Below are 25,499 nucleotides of genomic sequence, written 5' to 3' on the forward strand. Positions count from 1 at the left end.
CTAGGAAATGTCAAGGTGTGATTTCATAGGATAATAATATTATCATTAGCAGGTTTCAAACCAGCACAGCTCAAAGAAAAACAGATTTTGACTCTGGCAACAACTCAGCTAATGTTACGCCCGGCGTTGTTTAGACGTCTTTACGTTTCAACGGTTTCAAGTAAAGCCAATGTTCTGATGAAGATGAAGCTAGATTGCAGGCCCTGGTCTGCGTAGGTCAAGTTAAAGATACAAAGCGTAAAGAGTAAGGTATATATAAGGGTATTGAAGCGGAGCTTGAATATGAATAGCGAATAGGAAAAAGAGTAAAAGAATCGTACGATAGAACGTGATGGAATATCATAGAATGATCAGTGACTATGTGAAGAAGTGAAAAGTGAAACTGTAACAGCTAAGACTGATGAAGATAAGTGTCTGAGATACTATCTATGATTCAATATTCAAGGTATTTTTTTATAGAAAAAAATGTGATGTTTCACTGGTTTCAAACCTGTTGCACTCCAATAGAAACAGATTTTGATTCCATTATGACAATCACTTTGCTAAACACTAGTCTCAGCGGCTTTAAAGCAAACTGACCATGAGGATATGTCAAGGTGTGTTTTCATAGAAAATGAAATTTTATCATTTGCAGGTTTCAAACCTGCACGGTCCAAGAGAAACAGATTTTAACTCTGGTGATAACTTGATGATTTCATCTTTGGTGGGTTTTGAACCCACGCAGACAGATTTAGATTCTGTTGCATTAACCGCTTGGCTGAGAGCAGTTGGGTTCAATTCCAATGAACTCATTCAGAAGTGAGTCCTCAAGGCACATTTATCTGCATTTTGTCAGTTCTTTCAATAGCATGGTCACCGTTGATTCTTGTATACTGCTCTTACTGCAAAAGACGCAGACTTCTGCTGGGGCTCTTAACTTCAAGACCTGTTTACCTAACAATTTCCTTGAAAAAGTGCTGATGGCAGACCATCACAGTGGGCTCATGAGTGAAAACTGACAATAAAAAGATCACACAGTTGAATCAGCCAAGTGGTTAATACAGCAGAATCTCAATCTGTCTATGTGGGTTCAAAACCTGCTGAAGATGAATTTGCCAAGTGATCACCAGAGTCAAAATCTGTTTCTCTTGGACTGTGCAGGTTTGAAACCTGCCAGTGATACAATTCATTTTCTATGAAAGCACACCTTGAAATTTGCTCACAGTTGTGTTTAGCCAAGTGGCTGTCATTGCAGAATAAAAATCTGTTTCCATTGGAGTGCAACAAGTTTGAAACTTGTGGGATGTCACATTCATTTTTTCTATAAGAACATGTCTTGAATATTTGCTCATACATAGCATCTCAGATATTATTCATTGGTCTTAGTCAAGTTGTCGCCGGATTCAAAATCAGTTTCTCATTAACGACTGTCTGCCCTCTGGGGGCTTTGACTCAGTCATGCTCATGGTAGACCATGGCCTTATGAAGCAAATAATTATTACTCATTATAACAAGATTTCACATCAGAAGGAGTAGTCAAACTCTTTTTTTAAGAATATCTTCAAACATTTTAGACTCCACAATAAGGTTATCTCAGATCACAGTGTAAAGAGTAGATCCTGTATGGACACTTAGAAAGTGATCACCTCAGAACTCAGAGTGCGAGTATAAGTTGTCCCAAAGAGACTGCCTGTAGAATTACCTCTTAAAATATAAGTGCAGAAGGTCCGTTAAGATTGAGGATGAGAGAAAGGAAAGTCACCCAAGGTGCATTCAAAGTTCTGAAGATGTGTCCATGATAAGGACAGCTCTGATCGTCGTCATGTTGGAGGTGAGTACAAATGTGTCATAATAATTAACACTGAATTTCTGACACTGTTTGTTGGTCACAAGCCTAGCACACAGCTTTGTATTCTTGTTGTTTGGTCCACACTTTGTTGCCAGAACATAGTGGCATGGGATCAGATTTGCACGGTCAGGTGCATCGATGATTTCCCATGTCCCCAACTTCTCCAGCTGACTCAACTCCTATGCTATTGCCTCTCTCCACTCATCTGCATCTGGACCGGATAGGGCTTGTTGAAGAGTTGGTTTGGGCTGAATGGCCACTAGAGCGAGGTAGGTAAGTCTTTATTTGTACTCTTGTGTTGATTGGGTAGCCAGTGCAGCTACCTCCCCCTCATTTAGCGCCATGTAGTAGCCTGGTGGGGGGTGCATCCTAGTTGTTCTAGGAGCAGGGGGTGTTTCCAGTGACTGGGGAGTTCTGGATGGTGTGGTTGGTGGAAGCTAAGGTTGGGCAGGTCTGGATGGTGCTGGTGATGTTGCCTGGCCAGTAAGCTGAGGTTGGGCAGGTCTAGACTCCTCCTCAGCCGGCACATCAGCAGCAACTACCATTGACTGACTTGTTGTGCCTTGGTGTGCATTTGTGAAGTCGGCTGAAAAGTAAAGCTTGAATAAGCCACTAAAAGTCAAATAAGGAATCTTGGATTTTGCTGATGTTTCTGTAGACACCTTACGTTTTGACGGCCAGTAGATGTGATAGCCTTTACTCTGCTCATCCATGCCAATGAACATTGCCTCCTCCGCTCTTGCCTCAAGCTTGCCTGCGTCCTCCAAGTGTACATACACCATCACGCCGAATTCATGGGTGTTTGTAAGGCTTGGCTTTTCCTTGTGGACAAGCTCATAGTGGGTGGTCTTTGGGGTCGCTCTGGATGGTAAACAGTTCTTTAACCACGTAACATAACCCACAGCCTCAGCCCACAGGAACTTGTTGGACTTAATGTTTGGTGACGAGCTTGACTCGGAAGTAGCCGAACGAGTGGCTGAAACCTTAAATCATTGGTAGTACATACAGTAGTTATTTTTACATGTACCCTACGCGTTTGCAATGAGTTCACTGTGCTACGTCCTGTGCAAAATCCTATACAAACACGTCAAACAACCAGGCAGAGCTCCCTGTGGTCATATCTTGGGGCTAATTGGTGATTTTATCACTGGCAGAAGTTTTGGAATCGACAGATCTGGGCTTAACTATTAATACTCGTGCTTCTTTCGCTTCTATTACCTCACGTTCCTGGCGCTATCACCATGACCGACGACTCGGACCGCATTTCACGCTTCCCGCTTCTCAGCAATATTAATTATGGCGAGTGGTCTATCCGAATGGAGGCAGAGCTTATCCGAAAGGGTCTATGGGATATGGTGTTTGTTGAGGTAGATGTGGATGGAAAGACAGACGACGAGGTGAAGGTAGAGTTGCAGAAGTTGCTGGTTAAGAGGTCAGTGAAGAAGATGGCAGAGGCACGGGCGGAAATCATCCTTCACGTCGAGCGCGACCAGCTCGCTCATATGCGTGATCGCAATCCCAAGTTCATCTGGGAGACGCTCGCCCAAGTCCATCGCACACGTGGCCTAGGTACCAGGATGGCATTGCGACGGAAGTTGTTGATGGCGACAAAAGGTACGGCAGAGGCTATGTCTGCCTGGATTAGTCGTGTCAAGGGTATGGCTCTGGATTTGGATGATATTGGTGTTACCGTGGACGATGAAGACCGGATTCTTGCGCTTACGACTGGACTCGACAAATCGTATGATTCATTTGTCATCTCACTCGACTCGATGGTCACTGCAGATCTTACATTTGACCATGTGGTCAACCGCTTACTCAATGAAGATGTTCGGCGAGGCAGCGGCGCTATAGCGGCTAGTGAGGAGATGGTGCACACGGCATTAGTAAGTGCGGCTCAGGGGTGCGGACAAGTCTGTTTTTGGTGCGGGAAAGAAGGACACATTTGGGTGTTCTGCACAGCAACCCCGATTCGTGGGAAAGGTGTTGAGAGGGCTGCAACAGCGGCAGGGGAAAGTTTCGCGTTTTAATTTCAGGGGGTGCATTTTTATTTCTATTTCTATTGTCTTCAAGTCTTCGCTCGAGGGGGTGTGTTGGACTTAATGTTTGGTGACGAGCTTGACTCAGAAGTAGCCGAACAAGTGGCTGAAACCTTAAATCATCGGTAGTACATACAGTAGTTATTTTTACATGTACCCTATGCATTTGCAATGAGTTCACTGTGCTACGTCCTGCGCAAAATCCTATAGAACTTTGGTAAGTCCTTGGCAAGAAGCATAGCCCATGCGTGTGACACCAGTGTCGCATTGAGTCATTCAGCAATGCCGTTCTGTTGGGGGGAGTCATGGATGGTGAGTTGTCTCTCTATGCCTTGGTCCTTCAAATATTTATCGAACTCGGTGTAGAAACAACAATACTGAGTGGGGCTATACAAAGATGGCTCCAAACTGATATATTTGTGTTGTGGTCTTTGCACTGCCTAGTCTGCTATACTTGCCTGACAAGTGCGTTCGACCCAGGGGTCTGCGATTTGGGAATAGTCTTGTGGGTAAGTGAGTGATGTGAGAGCAATAGTTCGAGTGCGGGAAACAATGTCCGAAGGTATAATTACGATGTCCGATGCAAAAGCGTCGGGTCCGATGTTTTCGGGGTTTCGGGTTATCGGGTTCGGGTTCAGGGTGTCGGAAACTAATAGTAACGCTATAGCGAGCGTCGGAAGAGCGAGCGGTGTGCGCAATAATAACAATGACTGATACGGGCAGTGAAGGAACGATGATATTCGCAATGTCAACTAAGAACTACGAAATATCGGGTTTGACCACTAAGCGTCGGGGAACTGCTCCCCTCTACTTGGATGATGGTAATGCTATGGGGAGTCCAATATTTATGTAGATACGTAGAAATGCGGAACCCATAGGCGAAGGTAGCGGCCGATGATTTCAGATCCGAAGTACATGTAAATAAACATGAGGTGCTGCGGACTATGGGAAAACATGTAATAGTGCTTGCTACGATGTGAGTAATGTGTGAAATAATGAACTACACACCTAGTGGGGCTAGCAAGACAGGACGGGACACGGATAGGACAAGTGCGCGGGAAAACATCGGGTCCGATGCGGCCTAAACGTCGGGTTGGCGGGTTAGCATCGGATAACATCGGGAAGTGATTTAGCATGTGACGGGTATTTGACGTATACTGTAAAATAGCTCGATACGAGCCCAGCGCCAGCTCGTGTCCTACATCGGCACTCAGATACTCCCTGTCTCTATCAGAACAGACCTTTCACAACCGAATGCTGGGGTGCTGCCTCACTATATTGGCCTCGTACTGTTTGAACGCTGTAAGTGCTTCACTTTTATGCTTCAGGAATTGGACCTTCATCTCCCAGCTATGGTCATCTGTGAAGCTGATATAATAGGAGCACCCGCCTAGGCTCGCGGTCTGCAAGGGACCCCATATGTACATATGAACTAGCTCAGTGTAGGTATGTGCATGGCTCTTTGCCTCCTCTGGAAATGGCTGACAGATGGCTTTGGCCCTCATGCATGCATCACAGAACTCTGGCACCGAGCTACTATCCAGTGCAAGCCCTTCAACAAGGCCTTTCTCCACCAAGTGTTGTACTGCCTCTTGGAATATGTGGCCCAGGATATGATGGAGTTTGTTAATGGTATGTTTAGCTGTAGCGACATTTGCATGCTCCTTACACTGACCTATCACCATGTAGAGGCCATCAACTTGGGGGATTTCTGCAATTACGGTGTGCTTTGGACCTGGTGAGAGTATTTTGCACATTTTTCCTTCGAAATGCATGGCTAACTCTGCCGCTGTAATGTGATTTGTAGAAATTAGCATGAATACCATTTTTGGAGCATAGAGTGCGCCTTTGAGGGTGACTGTGGTGTGTTTCTCTCCTAGAGGTAGATCCAATCTGACATCGCCATGGCCTATAGCACTTAGGCTAGAACCATCTGCTGTTTGGACGTTCTGAGGTGGAATATTGACGAAGTTAATGAACTTGGAACAATTGGGGCAAAAATAGGAGGTGGCACCAGAGTCCATTATGGCCCCACACTGGTCAAGAGGTATGCTGAGACTCTCTGCAACAGCTGCTAAGTCTGATATGACGAAAGCATACTTGTCTTTGGTCTCATTTTGCATTGCTGCATTCACATTTTGCTTTGAGGCACAGTTACCTCTCCTCTGGTTCTGCTTTGGCCCTTGGCCTTCCTTTCCGCCCCCAGGCCTCCAACAGTCACTTTTATAGTGACCCTTATGGTCACAGTTAAAGCATGTGATGTCATGATCAGCCTTGGTTCATGGAGGTACTGCTCTGCCTTCCTCCCCTAGCACCTGCATTTGCACTTAGTGTGCTCCCAGTGTTTTTCTTGGAGGTATGTTTGTCTGTGAGGAGCCTATGCTCATACTCTTCAGATATGATGTTGACTAGCTCATGGGGACTTAACGGCCTCGACATGATCTTCACAGCAGTGTTGATCGATGATAGGAGTGGCCTATACGATTCTGGGATGGATGTGAGGATCATGGCATGAAAATCCTTGTCGTCTATAGCTGCTCCCATCCCTGCTAGCAACTTGCGGAGCCTCAGCATCTCGCTAAAGTGCGCCTTAACGTCTCTGTGTTCCTCATAGCAGGTTTTCTGAAGACGACAGTGTATATCAATCTGGATGAGCTCTGTTTTACCCTCGTGAATCATACAGATCTTGGACCATATCTTCGAAGTGTCATCGAGCTTTTGGACACGCAGCAGCAACCTATCAGTGATAATGCTGAATATCTGCTGCTTTACAAGTGAGTCCTTTTGGAAAAATTCATCTATCTTTTTGTCCTGAGCTTCTATTTCTGCCTCCGCAGCTACATTGCTGTCAGGTTTGGTGATCGCCTTTGTTTTCGCATCAAGTACGAAAGGTATGGGCTTCACTGCACGACCATCTGCATACTGCATCAAACCTCTCACACCGATTGCCGTTAACATTCTTTCCTTATAGGTTATCCAATTACTACCTTCTTCGGTTAGTTTTGGGATGTTGAACAGGGCTGAGTTGGTGGAGGGGAGCGTGTTTTCCATGGTCTGGTCAGGGCTCATAACCTGTCATTCTAAGTGGTGGGCGAGTGCAGGAGCGAGAGAGCTAGACAATCAAATATATTATCTCAGTATCAGGAAGAGACTCTGGATGTACATAGATAGGCACCTAGACAGTCAAATATATTCTAAGGGTATATTAGCTCATAAGAAAAGGGAGAGAAAATGATATAAGGCTTACATCTCAGTATTGGGAAGAGACTGAGATGTGCACATGGCTAGGACATGGTTTTTAAACTATGAAGACACAGGGAAAATAGGAAAGAAAATAATAATGAGTTTGAGACCTATGGCACTTGGCCGCTGTCATGAACGGCTGCACAACAGATGCACTCATACCTTTCATCCCGACATCTTTGCCTTTACTTCTCCCAACAATTCCTACTTTTCCCATCTTCCCATAGTTAAAAATGATGTCCCAGCTGTCTAGACATCTCAATCTCTTCCCAATACTAAGATGTAAGTGTTATACTTTTCTTCCCTCTGTTCATATGAGCTATATACCTTAGAATATATTTGTCTGTCTAGCTCAGTCTCTGTGTGCCCATTAGCTTCTAGTTGCTACATGTTGGAGTCTGAAGAACCAAAGGCACCAGGTGATGAATGATGTCGGACCAGGTACAAGCACAGCATTTGTCGACAGCCAAGTTTATTTTTTGTTTCACATTCATATGCCAGTTCTCTTCCTATTTTTCCCATCATACATTAAAACGACGAGTCCTCAAGTCCAAACATCTCAGTTTCTTCCAAGACACTGAGATGTAAGCCTTATGTTCATTTTCTGTTATGATACGAGCTAAACGTACCAGTAGAATACATTCTATCGAAAGGTACATACATTGTCTAGGAGTTTCTTCCAAGACACTGAGATAATACATTCTATTGAAAGCTCATCTCTCCTGCGCTCGAGTTCCCCTCATCCCTTTAGGTTATGAGCCCTGACTTTGCCATGGATAACACACTCCCCTCCACAAACTCTGCCCTGTTCAATATCCCGAAGTTAGCCGAAGACGGCAGCAACTGGATAACCTACAAGGAATGAACCTTAATGGCAATCAGTGTGAGAGGCTTGATGCAGTATGCAGATGGTTGAGCCGTGAAGCCTGTCACCTACATCTTCGACAAAAAGACCAGACAGTTCACTAAACAAGATGGGAGCTCAGCCATGGAGGCTGAAATCAAAGCGGCAGACAAGAAGCTCAATGAATATGTCCAGAAGTGTTACAATAACATGTAACCGAGAACCCCTCCTACGGAGGTCGTCATGACCTTAGCCCCTATCCCACCATATGCACCGTCTTGGAAGACTTACCGACTCAACGGAGACTCGTAGAGACGCCTAGAACGGCCTGGATGCCGTTAGATGACCTAGACCAGCCTAGGCTACATCTGATCGGACCTAGATGGTCCTCGACCCGGATCATGAGGAAGCTCTGCCTCATGGTCAGAAGAGAAGCCGCATGCCTTAGCATGCGCAGTTAGACTCAAAGGCATGCTACACCTTGAGGACAGATAAGAGAGGCATGGTAAGCCTCATGTATAGATAATCGACCGCATGGCATCAGATGAGATGCCCTTGTATAGACACACTTACATCTACCTACCGAACGTAGTATTGGTCTGTGCACACGGACGACAGTATATAGAGCAGACTAGAATCATGTATATTCCCTACTTGATTCTACTAGGTTTTATCCAGAACTTCCTCTGAAAGACAGTCCCAGTCCTTCAGTCTAAGCCGCACCTTAAGGAAAGCCGACGCTACCTTAAGTGGAATCCCCGAACCTCTCATTCGAGAGAAGATCCCCGTCTCTCCAATAGCGAGCCCGCTATCAGATTAGGCAATCCGCCTAAGGAGAGCTCGAACTATCCTAGTCCGTAACAAGAAGGACTCACTAGTCAAACAGCAGGTGATCAGCACCATTAGCGATCACTTACTCCTCCAGGTCCAGAAATTAGAATCGGTGTCCAAGATTTGGGCCGAAATCTGTGACATTCATGAGGGAAAGACAGAGTTAGTACAAATTGATCTACGTTGTCGTTTGCAAGAAACTAGGTGCGATGAGAATGGTGACGTCAAGGTCCACTTTGGCGAAATGCTGTGCCTCCGCAAGTCCCTGGCTGGTATGGGTGCCGAGATCAACGACAGAGATTTCTATGCTATCATCCTGGCGTCACTTCCCAAATCATACTGGCCACTCCTTTCGTCGATCAATGCCACGGCCAAAATCACATCCACGCCACTGAGCCCATATGAGCTAGTTAATATAATAACGGAGGAGTATAAGCACAGATTACTCACTGATCGTCGAAGCTCCAAGAAAGGTAGCAACTCCGCACTTTCTGCGAAGGCAAATGGAGGGAAGACGAGGAGTTCTAATCCTACCCCAGCCCAAAGCAACCCTGATGCAGTGTGCTATAACTGTGACCATAAAGGTCATTATAAAAGCAACTATTGGAGGGCAGGAGGAGGAAAAGAAGGTCAGGGACCAAACCAGAGGAAGAGAGGCGGACGCTCACAAAAACACAACACCAATACCACTACCGAGTTGCAGAACCCACCAGATGAATACGCCTTTGTGACGTCAAATCTTGCAAATGTCACCGAGCAGCTTAAGGTACCTGTGGAGCGGAGAGGGGCCATCATTGACTCTGGGGCCAGCGCGCATTTTTGCCCAGATCGCTCAAAGTTCGAAAATTACGTGGCTATAACGCCCCAAGATATCCACACCACAGATGGGACAACCATTAGCGCCATTGGGAGAGGTGATGTCAAGCTAGACTTACCTCTAGGTGACAAAAGAACAAATGTTACCCTCCGAAACACGTTATATGTGCCCCAAATGGTGTTTACCCTCATCTCGATGAACCACATCACGTCCACAGGTATGGCTGTCTACTTTGAGGGAAATATGTGCAAGATCCTCTCAGCAGGACCCAAACATCAAGTCATAGCCAAGATACCACAGCTAGAGGGACTGTATACCATCCTTGCACGTCAGACACATCATGCTAACCTAGCCAAGACGATGCTCACCATATATGACCTCCATAAGGTTCTGGGCCATGTGTCCCAGATGACAGTACTAGACGCTGTAAAAAAGGGCCTCATTGAGGGTGTTGAGCTAGATTCCACCTCTCAGCCTCAGTTCTGTGATGTTTGCATCAAAGCAAAGGCCACACGCTTATCTTTTCCCAAGGAATCCACAACTTGGGCCAAGACCTATGGACAAGTAGTCCATACGGACCTATGGGGTCCTGCACGTGTCCAAAGCCTAGGAGGGTGCTCGTACTATATGTCCTTCACAGACGACTGTGAGCTTCCTCAAAGCTAAGAGCCAAGCTCTCACCTGCTTCAAGCAGTACAAGGCCTGGTTACTCTGCCAGCGTAATGGTGCCCGCATTAAGACATTGTGCATCAGCAAACTAGTGGGGCCTTGTACAAGTTTGTACAAATTTGTACAAACCTCACAAGCCCACAGCTAAGTGTCTGCTGGACAGGCTTGCACAAGCTGTACAAGGTCACCTTGTACTCTTTGTAAAGCTTGTGGGCTTGTGGATTTTTGACCACAACAGCCAAAAGAAGTATCACCAGACTGTGTTAGAAGTCACACCACATGTCACATCAGGTGATATTATCAACACATTATAATTTGCATTTCATAGGAATTGAACCCAAAACCTCAGCAATTAGAAGTGTAGCATAATAACCACTTAGCCACAAGACCATTAGTAAACTCCATTAATAATAGCAATATATACCAAAGAAATGTCACATGACCAAATGCGAAAATTCTACCAAGTCAGTCTAGTCAATTATCACTACAACACTACTATTCTATTTACTACTACATAAATAAGACTACAGTAGCTTCAGATAGTTGCAATAGAATCATACACTAATTTACTCAATATATATCCTATTTAATTTTCACTCAGAGTCAATAGATCTTGTATAGTAAAGATTAATATATATTTCAACTATATTTTCAGTAATTACAACAACATATGGTAGGTTAAGGATAGTAGACACTATCAGTGGTGTGGTATTTGATTATGTGTCTGTGAAGTTTGTAAGACCTGTGATGTCTTGTGGCACCTTGTGAAACCTTGTGAAACCTGGTGACACCTGTGATGAAATTGCTAGTTTGCTGATGTGCTTGGATAGAGGTGGTGAATACCTAAGTGAGGAGTTTGACAGCTATCTGCGCGATCAAGGGATAGAGCGCCAACTAACCATTCATAACACACCTCAGCAAAATGGTGTGGCAGAGCGGTGTAGAGACTTGTGCCTCTCATTGTGTGATATGGCAGTTTTCACTAGGGAGTACATGGCACGAACTTGTAGCATCACTCTGCATGCTATCCGCAGCTATTCCTATATGAGGCGCAGCTTTCCTATGCAACGCGCAACATGCGAGCACATTCCCACGCTTCACAATGTATATGCACACATGCTTTCCCGTGCTTGAGTGCCCTATAGCGCCAGCCATCTGGAAGCATCCATCTACTGTCCACCAAGCTCTCTAGTGCGTATATTTCCATTTCTCTTATTTGCATATTGTTCCACCTTTATTTTTATCATGGACCCTTACTTACATATATCTTTACATACCTTACTCGGTAGCGCTTCGGCTCCACATGACAATGCTTAGGCACCATATATAAGTGCCAGTAGTACATACCAGGAAGGAGTTTAGGAACCCCCATGTTCACAATACACAACTCAGCTTAGTTGGAATCCTGTGCCTTCGCGCCTCACGCCCGCCTGCGCTTTCCCGCGCTTCACATCAGCCAACCAGTAGCACCTTCAGCACCTACTACTAGATCTTTGCTGCACTCACTTCCCCTTCAGGATCAAATGCACTTGTTGTCTCAAGTATAGCAGACTAGGCAATGTGCGACCTTACAACATTTATAGATACAGTCAGGAGCCTTGTTTGTGCCTCACTGTATCGTTGAACCTTCAGCGGCTGAATTGCACACTAGTAGCACACGCTCGCGCGATGATCCTGGCTCGGGAGCTACCCATGTTCCTCTGGGCCAAGGCCATTAGCTATGCTACATGGCTCAAAAATTGCTTACCTTCATGCGCTATCCCAGATCACACTCCCTATGACCTGGTTCACGGTCGCCGTCCCTCCCTAGAGCAAGCGCACGAGTTTGGATGTCCGGTGTATGTCCATGTTGCGGATGGAGGCAAGCTGGATGCTCGAGCCGAGGAGGCCATTTTTGTCGGTGTGGATGACCAAAGCAAGGGGTATAGGATATACTGGCCAGAAAAGAGGAGGATTCCTGTTGAATGCAATGTTAGCTTTGCACCTCAGATGGTGACAGTGGCAGACGTACCGAACGAGGGCGAGACATGCTCATCAGCTCCAGGTAACATTCAGAACATCTTACCAAAGTCCCCCTCTTCCCCACCACAACCACCTCAAGATCCTCCAGTGTCTAGAGTCACCCGCCAGCGCCCACCACCTGGGTACTATACCGCCCTAAACCAGGGGGAGACGGCCAACTTAGTATTCCACCCGGCAGAAGCAGACTTCAAGGATGAGAGCATATCCACTCACCAGTATGCTATGGCCGCTGTAGAGCCAGAGGTAACACTCCAGCAAGCCCTTAATGGTCCTGACATGGCTAAATAGCAAGAAGCCATCAACTACAAAATTAGTCAGCTTGAGAAGCTAGGCATGTGGAAAATTGTAGACTCACCGCCGGGCGCAAACCTTATACCATGCCACTATGTTTTGGCCACGAAACGCGGACCAGATGGTGAGAAGCTCAAGTTATGAGCTCGGCTAGTTGTGAACAGTCAGCATCAAAAGTATGGAATTGATTATTATGACACCTTCACTCCCACGTCCAACATGTCGACTATTTGAATGGTTCTAGCCATGGCAGCTCAGCGTAACTGGCACATACACCAAGTTGATGTCAAAAGCACCTACCTCTACACGGAACTCAAGGAGGATATATTATATTCTACATAAGTTCGAGGAACGAGAACGTGCGTAGAATGAGGTCTACGCGGTGGCACTGCTTTTCGTGACTCATCTTTTCTTCTTTCGTACTACCACCTAGTACGACTCGCAGTCTATCTACTATTTGACTTCACCTTTATTTCGTCGCTTTTATTTAGCACTTTAGCATTTATATCATGCCGAGGATTATCAACGACCCAAACTTAAACGTTTGCCCGGACTATGCCTCACCGCACTATGCTAACGCACGAGCGCAACTGGTAAACGACAATGTAACCGAGGAGCAGTCCATACAGCTCCTCAGGACCATCTGGCGCGCAGCCAACGATGCAGACATTGACCTTTGGGAAGGTCAGGTAGAGGTCAAAAGAGAGCAACGCGAGAACTTACGTCGGATACAAGAGGAGGAGCAAGACAGAATAGAGCAGGAGCGCATCGACGAGGAAGAGTCAGCACGGAAAGAAGAGAAAAAGAAGCACAAACATAAGTTTATGCCAATCCCGGAAGACACTGGCGTTCCAGACGAACCCTCCATAATTCCCTCCTCCTACGCGATTCGCAAGCTCGACAAAGGCGAGTACCTTGAACTGTGGTATTTCACTAACGACGGTCTAGACGAGGCACACTCCAAAAGACCATCAACGATGATGCCATGGTCATGTCCACCCTCCCAGATGGATCCACAGCCTGGGTGTCGGCAGCAGCGGCACGCAACGCCTCGTCCGTCGTAGACGATGAGAACCTCTCCTTCGAGGAATTTTGCATAGCCTGCCCAAGGTTCATAGCGGCCATCGAAGAGGCCGACTGGCCACAAGACCGAGTTCGCATGATGGCCTTTTTCTGGAAGAATATACAGATCCACCCTTATCGTTCCATGCGGGACCCGCTTGCCCAGAAGGCTTTACTAGTTTATCAAGCCGAGCAACGCAAACATTGGCACGTTGTTGCGAAATCGGCAGCAGGTCCATACAATCTGTCCACCATCAATCAAAAGGTGTTAGACGCAACGAGGGAGAGAGTATACTGGCTAGAGCGTACCAAAAAAGACAACCAACGAGATTATAAGGTTAGCAAACTTTCCATTGCGAAATTTCGAACCATTACTAAATGCTTCTCTCGCACCCAATTTTCTTCTTAAAAATTTGCTACATCACTACACCGCTTCGCTTCATGCCACATGCCACATGCTTCATGCCTCACCCTGTAATCAACATCTCTCGTTGTCGCATCACTCGATGCATGGTGGCAAATTGCTTCACTCTTGCGCGTAACCATCGCATGCTTCCGCTTCGTCTCGAATGACAGGCTGATCAACACCTCACGGTCTCAACTGGCTCCTCGTCGAATCATCAACGAAATTATCGGCGAGACTCCAGGGAATCGTGGAAGCGTTCACCGTCGCTTGAGCAGGGAGGAAGACAAAAGAGGAACCGGCAGGATTTTCGAGCGGGCGCAAGCGGAAATGCCCTTTCCACTTGCGCCGTCTGTCTTGGGCAAAACCCGCATCGAATCATCGAATGCAAGGCCACAAAGACGTGGGACAGTGCTTTCGATACCCTATGCACACGCCTCGGAAAGATTCTCACCATGCGAGACGCGCAGCCCATATGCAGCGACTGGCAGCCTGTCTCAGGCTGCAGCGACACTTCCCACGATTGGCGACACTTCTGTTCAGGTTGCGCAGCGTCCACTCATGGAGCTCAAAGCTGCCCTCGAGCACAGAAGGCATAAGGCCATTTCCCCTTACAAAGTCGATGCTTGGAACGCTAAACTTGCGACATCCGGACTCATTAACAGATACCCACATGTACCTAATGGACTTCATTGAGGCTTTCGCCTCGACATTCTGAACATTAAACTCATGCAAATCCCATACAACAAAGACTCCATTATTACATACGAACGAGAATTCTTATCAATCATCCAATCTGAGATCAGCAAGGGTAGATACATTGGGCCGCTCTCGGCCAATGAAGTCAAAGATCTTATTGGCCCCTTTCAGTCATCGCCTTTCTCAATTATACCAAAACCCGGACGCCCCGGGCATTTTCGCATCATTCAGAACTATTCTTTCCCGCACGATACATCGCAGAAGTTTCCTAACCCTTCTATTAATTCATATATCGATCCGGATAATTTTCCCACTACCTGGGGTACATTTCACGTTCTCTCCCCCACTATCAGCCGTCTACCACCAGGTTCCCAACTGGCCACAAGAGACGTCGCAGAGGTGTATCGCACCATTCCCTTACACCCCTCTCAGTGGCCAGGTTCAGTGGTGCGCATATCTGATGAGCACTTTTGTATTGACACCTGTACCTGTTTTGGTTTGCGCCCATCAGCAGGCGCATATGGAGTTGTTGCTGATGCCGGTCTCGACATCTTTCGGCATCAAGGGATTGGTCCCACGTCCAGATGGGTCGACGACCACTTGTTTATTCGCATACTCACAGAACATCTTGCAGCATACAACTTACAGCGCCAAGAGTGGCATAAGGACATTATCGAACGGGGGCAACACCAAGATGGAGGGAGAATATGGTTCGGGGGACACGTCTTCGAGGACGGGACCCTCGAGGAGTTTGATGAAGACTGCCGGTTTCCCATCAGGGACCTCTCAGCATCATCCCCTAGGTCACCCGAAGACCTTTGGTTTTCATTTAATTTTGCCGATATTGATGGCACTTCTGACGAGCTGGGCATCCCTTGGGAGACCTCCAAGGACGCTAATTTTGCTTATGCGAACCCCTACATCGGCTTCATGTGGGACATCACCCAGAATCAAGTGTATCTGCCCGAAGCCAAGAAGGAGAAGTATCTACTCGCCATCGCTGAATGGCAAGGGCGTGAAACTCACGTTCTTCGTGACGTGCAGCGCCTATACGGCAAATTGCTGCACACCTCACTCGTCATTACGCGGGGGCGCGCGTACCTCACCGCACTCGAAGCGATGCTGCGCATCGGATCCGATCGTCCTTTTCTCCCACGTCACCAAGTCAAAAGCCTACCAGACGACCTCAAGTGGTGGATCGCTCTTCTCCGAAGTCAATTCGTCGGTCGCACCATACCCAAGCCCATCACCTCTCTGCATAATCCCGCAGCTTTTTCTGATGCCAGCTCAGGCATTGGAATTGCTGTCGTCATTGGTCGACAATGGCGAGCATGGCATCTTCGCGAAGGATGGAGGACACTCAACGGGGTGAAAGACATCGGATGGGCCGAGGCAGTCGGGTTTGAACTTCTCATTCGACACCTTGTCCAATTGGGAGGCACGGAAAGACACTTTCGTCTCTTCGGAGACAATCAGGGCGTCATTGAGGGATGGCGCAACGGTCGCAGCAGGAACTCAGCTGTCAACACAGTTTTCCGGCGCATCTTCGCCTTCATCCATGACCTCCCAGCTCCATACTCTTTCCACCCGGTCTTCGTTCCAAGCGAACATAACCCAGCCGATAATCCATCCAGAGGCATTTATGCTAGCCCAGAACTCATGCTCCCCGAAGTTCCCATTCACGACGAACTGCAACGGTTTATCTTCGACCCATTCTCCAACCGCGACAGCGCAGGTAACCACTCCAGCTGCAGGAACGAATCCCTCATCATCGCTGAGTCTTCTCGCGACAATACCAGTGTCGATCTTAGTCGGGAGCTCGAACACATTGGCACCATCCCTGATTCCCTCTATCACATCCATGAACGCCAATGGCACAACTAACTCACGCTTTAACGCTCCTCTTCCTGTCGAACCGACAACTAAACCGCAGCCTTATAAGGCGGGTTTAGTTCCTAAGACCTCACCTCTTCATCCACACTGTTCAGCAAGGGACAGACTCAAATGCTGGATACCAGTCCAGACGAGATCGAGTCAAGACGCCAACGGGAGAATCTTGAGCGTGACTGAAGAGGATCTAGAGAGAGTCCTTATGGTCATCAACCAATCATGGGCTCAAGGAACGAGAGAGTGTTATGGAGCAGGATTACTAGTTTTTCACGTTTTTTGCGACGGTCACACCATTCCCGAAGAACAACGCTGTCCAGCGGACACACTTACCATACTCAACTTTATCTCAGGATGTGCTGGCTCTTACTCCGGAAAAACCCTAGCAAACTATGTCTATGCCGTGCGTGCATGGCACACGTTGCATGGCCAACCGTGGCAGGTGCAACCTGACCAATTGAAGGGAGCCTTAGACGGCGCCATCAATTTTGCCCCGCCAACATCCAAGAAACTCAAACGCGAACCATTCACCACGAAGCTCATTCTAGAGATTCACCCCCTTCTAAGACTCTCTTCACCTCTAGATGCGGCTGTGTTTGCGTGCTTGACGTGTGCCTTCTACTCGCTCTGCCGGATCGGAGAACTGACCGTAACCGCCATGAACACGTTTCAAACCACGGCACACGTCACACGTTCGAATGTCCAAATGGACGCGGAGGATCGCAATGGATTGCACGTCACCAAAATCCACTTACCACGCACCAAGACAGCACCTATCACCGGTGAGGACATATATTGGGCCCAACAAGAAGACCAAACTGATCCCAAAGCCGCTCTTTTGAATCACTTCACAGTCAACAACCCTTCTTCAACCGATCATCTCTTCGCCTGGGTACACCCAAAGTACGGCTTAAGGCCGCTGTCTCGCACGGTTTTCTTGAAGAGAATCGGGGAAGTGGCTAAGAGGATCGGAGCTGACAATTTGAAAGGGCATGGGCTAAGGATTGGCGGGACGCTAGAGTACTTGTTGCGGGGTGTTCCTTTCGACGTGGTCAAATCGATGGGAAGGTGGTCAAGCGACGCCTTCACCATCTATCTACGCCAACACGCTATGATAATGGCGCCCTATCTGCAGGAGTCACCTATCCTCGAACCGTTCACACGGTACACCATGCCTCCTCCACGTTGAACAAAGGTACGTGCACATTGCCCTCCTCCTATTTGTTGGGAGTCCATGCTTAGCCTGACGCGTCGCAGGGCTCCTGTTGTTTTTGGGAATCACGGCTTGCCCTGGACTCCGTCCGAAACGATGTTTCAGGTCAAAAAGCCCTGCGGGCTTTTAGCCCAAATAGCGTCATCATACCTCATATTCTCTATTTGTCACACAGTAGATATTATTGAACGTCAATCATATCAATTTTGGCTTTTGAATAGTCACGAGAACAATCAGCAACACATAGATATATGCACACCCCTCCAGGGTATCTCATGGCCAGAGATGAGAGAAAAGTTTTAAAGTTGTTGAGCTTACCGGGTCTGAAACAGGCTGGTTTTGAGTGGGCTGAGGAGTTGGCAGGAGCATTCTCGAAGATGGAGTTCACATGCTCGAAGGTCAATCAGGCGGTCTATTACAAGCAAAAGGACGATGAACACACCATTATCACCATATTGGTCGACGACATGGCTGTCACCTCCCGCCACCTCCACCATATCAAGTGTTTCACAGACAGACTAAGCCAACACTTCGAGATATCGGATCTTGGTGAGCTTACCTGGCTTTTGGGACTTAAGGTAGAATGAGATCGTGCTGCACGCACTATTACTTTGTCCCAGAAGGTGTATGTCAACACAATCCTTGAACACTTCCATCTCACAGACACCAAACCCGTGCAAACCCAAATGGAGGTTGGCACCATGCTGTCAGATGCCCACTCACCTGCTACTCACGCCCAGAGTGAGGCCATGCATGATGTGCCATATCAACACGCCATCAGGTCTCTAATGTATGTGGCAACAAGTACATGGCACGACATCTCATTTGCCATTGCCACACTCTCACAATTCATGCGCAATCCTGGAAGGGAACATTGGGAAGCTGCAAAGCATGTGTTGAGGTACCTAAAAGGTGCAAGCACTTATGGACTGACCTTGGGAGGCACGAAGGGAGGATTGGAGGCGCACGTGGATGCTGACTGGGCCTCGCAGGCTCACAGGCACTCGATGTCCAGATATGTCATTCTGTTGAACAGAGGACCTGTTGCATGGAGCGCGGGGAAGCAACCCCTCATAGCCCTATCTACAGCCAAAGCTGAGTATATCGCGCTTATGACTGTGGCATGAGAGGTGCTCTACTTGCAGCTCCTGTTGGACAAACTCTACAGTGTCAAACAAATCCCTACCCCCATCTATTGCAACAATCAGGCCGCCATTGCCCTTGCCTCGAACGACAAGTTCCACTCCCACACAAAGCACATCAACCTCAGGTATCACTTTGTCCGGTCCCATGTGAAGAACAGCACTTTCACCCTCTCATATTGTCCTAGTGAGGACAATGTTGCAGATGCCTTTACGAAGGCATTACCCCGTCCACACATCCAGAAGCTTCACATGTTGATGAGCTTGGAAGACTGCGCTCGAGGGGGAGTGTTGGAGTCTGAAGAACCGAAGGCACCAGGTGATGAATGATGTCAGACCAGGTACAAGCACAGCATTTGTTGACAGCCAAGTTTATTTTTTGTTTCACATTCATATACCAGTTCTCTTCCTATTTTTCCCGTCATACGTTAAAACGACGAGTCCTCGAGTCCAAACATCTCAGTTTCTTCTAAGACACTGAGATGTAAGCCTTATGTTCAGTTTCTGTTACGATACGAGCTAAATGTACCTGTAGAATCCATTCTATCGAAAGGTACATACATCGTCTAGGAGTTTCTTCCGAGACACTGGGATAATACATTCTATTGAAAGCTCGTCTCTCCCGCGCTCGAGTTCCTCTCATCCCTTTACTACATTACTCTCTTATCTCATGTGTACTGTGTGTGAAACTTAGAGGCGAGTGGACAATTTCGGAGGGAGCTAACGAATAGAGTCAATCTCAGTTTGTAGGACAAAACTCATGTATTAGTTAGTACCTAACGAATAGAGTCACTACGAGAATGTTAGCTATGTGTGACGTGCAACTAAGTGTTGGTACTCACATCTCAGTTTGTAGGACAAAACTGAGATGCATCTACGGCCATGCTTGTAGCTATAAGGCAAATGAGGATATGAAGATATATTAATCACAAACAAGAAAATAAAGGGAGGACACGAGCTGCTGTCAACATGCGCTCGTCCGTTTCCATTTTCAGCATGCGCTCGTACCTTACGTCTCGGATTCGTTGGCTTTCTGCTCGTAACTCAACACTGTGTGCCAGGCCAGGGTTCAGATTTACAAAATCAATGCTGTGACACAGTGTGACATCTACACCAACACACTCATGGGAAATTTTATTGTTTCTAACACCTTGCATTGGCATCCCTCTGGCAGCATCTTTTAAATACCTGTCATTATTCTGTCAACTAGAGCTTTCCTATGATACACATAGCTATAGTTTCATGTCATTATTTTGTCTCAATGTGTGGTAGTTATTGAGATATGAAAATGAGGTCCTCAGATTTTGCAACTCTGGCCCAACAATAGTATTAATGGTGACACACAGAGGCATACTTTATCTATTGGTAATAAGTAAGCAAAACAAAAATTGGTTTGTTGAAATGTAGTGAAAAGTTTGAGTAATCCATGCCCAAATCAAGTGTACACAAAGTCACTAAAAAAAGACTTGACTGCGCACTGGAAATCTCCGCGACCTGTCACGACAGACACGCTGTTTCAAATCAATTATTGCAACAAGGACATCACGACTAGGCGGGCTGCAAAGGACAGAAGGCTGGCGTGCACGAAAGAAAATGAGCAATGAGCGGGAAAGGTGCTGGGCAGGCAAGGTTGATGAGCGGACAGTGAGCAGAACATCCAGTATTCTAATAATGGCGAGCCGCGGTGTGTGTTGACCGATATAACCTTGACTGGCGAGGTTTAAACTCCGGTGGGCGTGCCGCTGGCTGCCGTTGTGACATACTTTGACCTAGAATTCAAATTGGCCTAGACAATGTCCCAGACAAGTGACCCCGGGAGACGTTGCAGGCTAGAGCATCGCTCGAATGGTTGAGGATGGATTTTGTACTAGCTATGGGCTCGAACTCGAAGGATTTATAAACGAATTGACAATGATCGAGAACTTCAAAAAGAACATAATTAGGAACGGAAATTGAAGTGATGGCCGGTGTCCGAGGGCCAAAGCGGGAGGCCACGAAAAAAAAGGGCAACGTTATTTGTAACTTAAGCCACTTCCAAAGGGTCATTTCACCTCACCTCACACTCTTTTTCGCTTGCTGAATTGTCTTCCTTTCGGTCGTATCTTCCATATTCTGTCTTTCAAATCATTTAATCCTTGTAGTACGACCACCCAATCATGTTAACACCCGCTGCTTGGCTGGCCCTCGGGCTTGCAGCATCTTCCAAGCTGGCTGCTGCCCAGCAGGCAGGTTCCTTCGCTCAGGTTGGCAACACACAAGTTAGCGCCATGATGGTACACAATTGTTTGCCTTGTTATGTTCTGTGCTGAGTGCTCGCTCCGAAGATGTTCCTTGGCAATGAGGAGAAGGTCTACATTCTCGACAAAACGGAGGGCAATGCTGCTCAAATAGATGGCCACCCTGCTTGGGGCGCTGCATGGTACGTGCTCTCGCATTCGCTGCACATTAATAGCCCGCTTAACTTTGCGCTCAGGGATGTCAATACTCACTCAGCCCAGGTGATGGAAGTTATGACCAATTCCTTCTGCGCTTCTGGTATGCACCTACCAAATGGTTCGTACGCGACATTCGGTGGCAATAATGCAATTGGCCCCCTTGGTTCCACTGGCAATGTTGGTGCAGGCGCATATGATTCGACCTATGGAGATTATGATGGAAGAAAGTCTATTCGTATCCTCAATCCTTGCACAAGCGCCGATGACATGTCGAGCGCTCAATGCCAATGGTTCGATAACGCCACTGTTCTGTCTATGCAGAAACTACGGTGGTACTCTGCCGCTGAGGCTCTTGGTGATGGTAGTATCGCATTGATCGGCGGTTTCGTCAGTGGTGGTTACATCAACCGGAATTACCCTAACACGGACCCAGAATACGAAGGCGGTGCAGCTGAACCAACGTATGAGTTCTTCCCTTCAAAGGGACCTGCAACTGTCATGAACTTCATGATCACTACTTCCGGTCTTAATTCCTACGCGCATACTTACCTCATGCCTTCTGGCAACATGCTCATCCAGGCCAATATCTCCACTGGTATGTTTTATTTTTATGTTCTTGTCCATCTTTCTTACACCTCCGATCAGTCCTCTGGAATCCTGAGACCAACGTTGAAACACCTCTTCCCAACATGCCAGGCAGTGTCGCTCGTGTTTACCCTGCTTCTGGCGCCGTTGCCATGTTACCCCTCACTCCCGCCAATAACTATACTCCTACTGTCATCTTTTGTGGCGGCTCTGACATGCCTGATGAGTATTGGGGTGACTATTCATACCCCAACTATAACACCTGGACCTACCCTGCTTCCAAGGACTGTCAGCGCCTCACTCCAGAACCCACAGATGGCTCTTCTCCTGTTTATGTCTCAGACGATGACATGCTCGAGGGCCGCACCATGGGTCAGTTCATCATCCTTCCAGACGGTACCCTTTTGGTTATCAATGGTGGTATAAATGGTACTGCTGGCTACGCTCAGGCTACTGGTCAGACCCCTAGCTATAGCCTCATGCCCTACGGCGAGTCGTTGGCCTCTGGCCCTGTCGGAACTCCTGCCATCTACAACCCGAATTTGCCCGCAGGCAGCCGCTGGTCGAACGCCGGTCTGAGTAGCACGAACATTGCACGTCTGTACCACTCCAGTGCCTTGCTCATGCCTGACGCTACCGTCATGATCGCCGGATCCAACCCTAACATCGATGTCAACCTCACCACCGTTTTCCCCACGACCTACACCGCGGAGATTTTCTATCCACCCTACTTTAGCGCCAGTAAACGCCCAACTTTCTCTGGCGCACCGCAAACTCTTTCTTACGGTGGTAGTTCCTTCGACCTCACTGTTCCTTCGAGCGCGTACACTGGCTCGGGCAACGCTGCTGCTGCAAATACGACTGTTGTTTTGTTGCGTGGCGGTTTCACTACGCACGCCATGAACATGGGTCAAAGGTACCTGCAGCTCAACAGCACGTACACCGTCAACAGTAACGATTCAATCACCCTTCACGTGGCCCAAGTTCCGCCAAACCCCAATATCTTCACCCCCGGACCTGCTCTCATGTTCGTGGTGATCAATGGTATTCCCAGTAATGGAACGATGGTTATTGTCGGCAACGGTCAAGTCGGGACGCAACCCACGCAAGCCGCTACTGTTCTCCCTGATTCCGTTCCAAATTCCTCTGCCTCAGGCTCGGGCTCGGGCTCGGGTAGTAGCACTTCGTCAAACAGTGCATCGGGGAGCAGTCACACCGGAGCCATTGTTGGTGCTGTGATTGGAGCGATTGCTGTTATTGGTATTCTCGGTGCGCTCTTTGGTATTTTTGTGGCTCGACGTCGGCGCGCCGCCAGCCGTCAGCATCCTGCGGCTGCGTATGCCATGAAAGCTACAGGTGATGGGTATGGTAGCGGCGCGTCCCGCGGAAGAGCCACCGATGATCGAGCACGTCATTCTGACTCGAGTGCGTTTGTCCCGTTGCAACAGGATAATTCAAGCAACTCGTGGAATGCGAGTAACACCAGTCTTCATTCACCGTATCGGGATGCGTATGGGAGAGAGGGGGCAGATTATGATCCATATAATTCAGATGGCGCAGTGCAACATAGCAGTGAACAGCGGTTATGAACAATGGACATGACAATAGAAACGGACAGACGGTGTTTGTTGTGTGGACTATCTCAGTTTTTTTTTTGTTTCTTTCCTGTTGCTCATTCATTTATAGCTACAATCATATATCGCGTGCGGTCATGTTGAAGCTCTCTATTGTTCCGTGTGCTTCAACGTAGTATCTGTCGTTTCGGGCGTTTTTGGACTTTTGTTATATTAGAGCGACGGGCGCTCTGTTGTCACTCATTAATGTTGTTACTTACGGATAAATTTGCAGTGGGACGTTGAACGTTCCAGTCGAACAAAAGCTGCTGGCGAACGTTGGCGAAAGCTGTAGTGTGTCAGATGCCACAGACAATCTGTGAAGGACATACATATGCATGTGAGCATGCACAGTAGTGCGCAGCAAACTTGGATTGATAACGACTCGGTCGTATTCTGGATAGCTGAGGGGAAAAGGCTAAGTCGAGAACAAGGGACCCTGCAAGAGAGGCGAACTGTGGCGCGGTCGAACTTGTGCTATCGCTGGTGGGTGCTCTCGTCGAAAAGGTCAGTTACGTGCTCACTAGTGTCAGCCTAGCTGACACAAACCTGCTGAAACACTCACTAGCTAGCTAGATGGGAAAAGCTAGTACGAGTGGAGTACTTGCACGCACGCACAAGTCTAACGTTATAAGTAGACAGTGGCTAGAATACCGGGACACAAATCTACGCTCTCGGTAAGTATTACCACAACTCAGTGACACATAAGTTCACATGAACAGAGCTGGTGACAAACAAAAATAAAGGCCTCGAGATGGAAGCACGGTGGGTATGGCATAAGTATGTCCTCTAGATTTGTCCCCAGTTGGGGAATGAGAAGCTCATGACCGAACTCGGGTCGTACTATCCCTAGCCAGACTGAAAAATAGAAGAATGCCGGTTCTTCAATACTTGCGGTTAACTTATTATGGGATAGACTGAAAAATTCGGCCGTCTGTATCCACAACTACTACGACTCGGAAGAGCCCCATCTCCACTCTCAGGCCGTAGCTGCGTCATCGAACGTTGAACGCCCTCGATTCATCCCTCCGAATAGGCCCGTCGGAATTGACTAAGTAGTCGGGATTAAGAGGGTCGTACGATGTATGATACGCTGGAGGTATGTCTTATCGTCTTTTTACAAATTTTGAGTTCTGATGCGACGTCGCGCAGATGGCAATATTGAACAAGTTATCAAGTCGTCTCGCTAGATACATGTCTTGTCTAGTTGCGGTATGGAGAAAGAAGACAAACCAAGATCCAGACAAGTTGTTTCTTTCATTTCTGATACTCGATAGGCACCTGGGAATCGACCCTGATCGGTCCCGGAGACACGAGGCAAAGGTTACATACATGAGGGTCAACCCCTATCGACTCCAGAGTAACGTTTTGCCAAGGCTCGGGTGTCCAATCCGCTTATGCCCCGTCACGACATCCTCATCGCACAGCCTGCATCAGACCTTGATATGATCACCCCCACAGCTTGGGTAAACGGTTCATTGGTGAAATGATGAGGTTTGCTTCGAGGCCTATCAGTCGCTCTGCCAAGCCGGTTAGAAGACCTGCAAAACTTTTCACCCAAAGAAGGATAGATGTCAACGGATGTACATATACCTATTTGGCAATAATAGCTTCTTGAACAACGTGACTATCGTGGACGCTGGTTAAGCGGGTGCAATTCTGTGCTAACCTATTCATCTCATATCGTACGTGCCTATCTAGAATCTCATACATTTCTGTCTTCCCTACTCATCATATATTCTATCAGATTTCTCGGAAATTGATGAAGAAGCTTGATAATCGGTTCAACCTCGTGGCTGCCCAATGCTCCCGCGAAAGATGCTCAACATTGGAGCTGTTCACTCAGCGCTCGTTTTGATCCTATCAGCAACTGTTT

At 47.5% G+C, this 25,499-nt stretch overlaps 3 protein-coding genes and 1 pseudogene across 4 annotated transcripts; 3 read left to right on the forward strand and 1 right to left on the reverse strand.

Moving 5' to 3' along the window:
- Positions 1–689: 689 nt before the first annotated feature.
- On the reverse strand, positions 690–765 carry HD556DRAFT_t71 (annotated as a pseudogene). The gene has a single exon. The product of its transcript is annotated as a tRNA-OTHER (tRNA).
- A 2,334-nt stretch (positions 766–3,099) lies between these two features.
- Positions 3,100–3,666, forward strand: HD556DRAFT_1220330 (uncharacterized protein; the record flags this gene model as incomplete). The annotated part of the gene is made up of 2 exons (XM_041296787.1): positions 3,100–3,201; positions 3,352–3,666. Coding segments are annotated over 2 exons (417 nt in total), but the record flags the coding sequence as incomplete, so codon positions are not given.
- Positions 3,667–13,093: 9,427 nt separating this feature from the next.
- HD556DRAFT_1309001 (uncharacterized protein) lies at positions 13,094–14,055 on the forward strand (the record flags this gene model as incomplete). The annotated part of the gene is made up of 2 exons (XM_041300220.1): positions 13,094–13,526; positions 13,592–14,055. 2 exons carry the CDS (start codon positions 13,094–13,096, stop codon positions 14,053–14,055), a joined length of 897 nt encoding a protein of 298 aa, XP_041159513.1.
- A 6,936-nt stretch (positions 14,056–20,991) lies between these two features.
- On the forward strand, positions 20,992–23,849 carry HD556DRAFT_1293028 (putative copper radical oxidase). Its single transcript, XM_041299399.1, has 4 exons — positions 20,992–21,263; positions 21,315–21,409; positions 21,464–22,020; positions 22,071–23,849. The coding sequence occupies exons 1-4, from the start codon at positions 21,147–21,149 to the stop codon at positions 23,597–23,599; spliced, it is 2,298 nt and encodes a 765-aa protein (XP_041159514.1). The 5' UTR covers positions 20,992–21,146; the 3' UTR covers positions 23,600–23,849.
- Positions 23,850–25,499: the final 1,650 nt, after the last annotated feature.

The sequence above is a fragment of the Suillus plorans genome (genome assembly GCF_016647745.1).
Source record: "Suillus plorans strain S12 chromosome Unknown HD556scaffold_33, whole genome shotgun sequence".
NCBI classification, from domain to species: domain Eukaryota; kingdom Fungi; phylum Basidiomycota; class Agaricomycetes; order Boletales; family Suillaceae; genus Suillus; species Suillus plorans.

Coding starts and splice junctions, on each gene's coding strand:
- HD556DRAFT_1293028 (XM_041299399.1), top strand. CDS start 21,147: ATGTTAACACCCGCTGCTTGGCTGGCCCTCGGGCTTGCAGCATCTTCC. Junction 21,264..21,314: donor CACAAGTTAGCGCCATGATG/GTACACAATTGT, acceptor CTCGCTCCGAAG/ATGTTCCTTGGCAATGAGGA. Junction 22,021..22,070: donor CCAGGCCAATATCTCCACTG/GTATGTTTTATT, acceptor ACCTCCGATCAG/TCCTCTGGAATCCTGAGACC.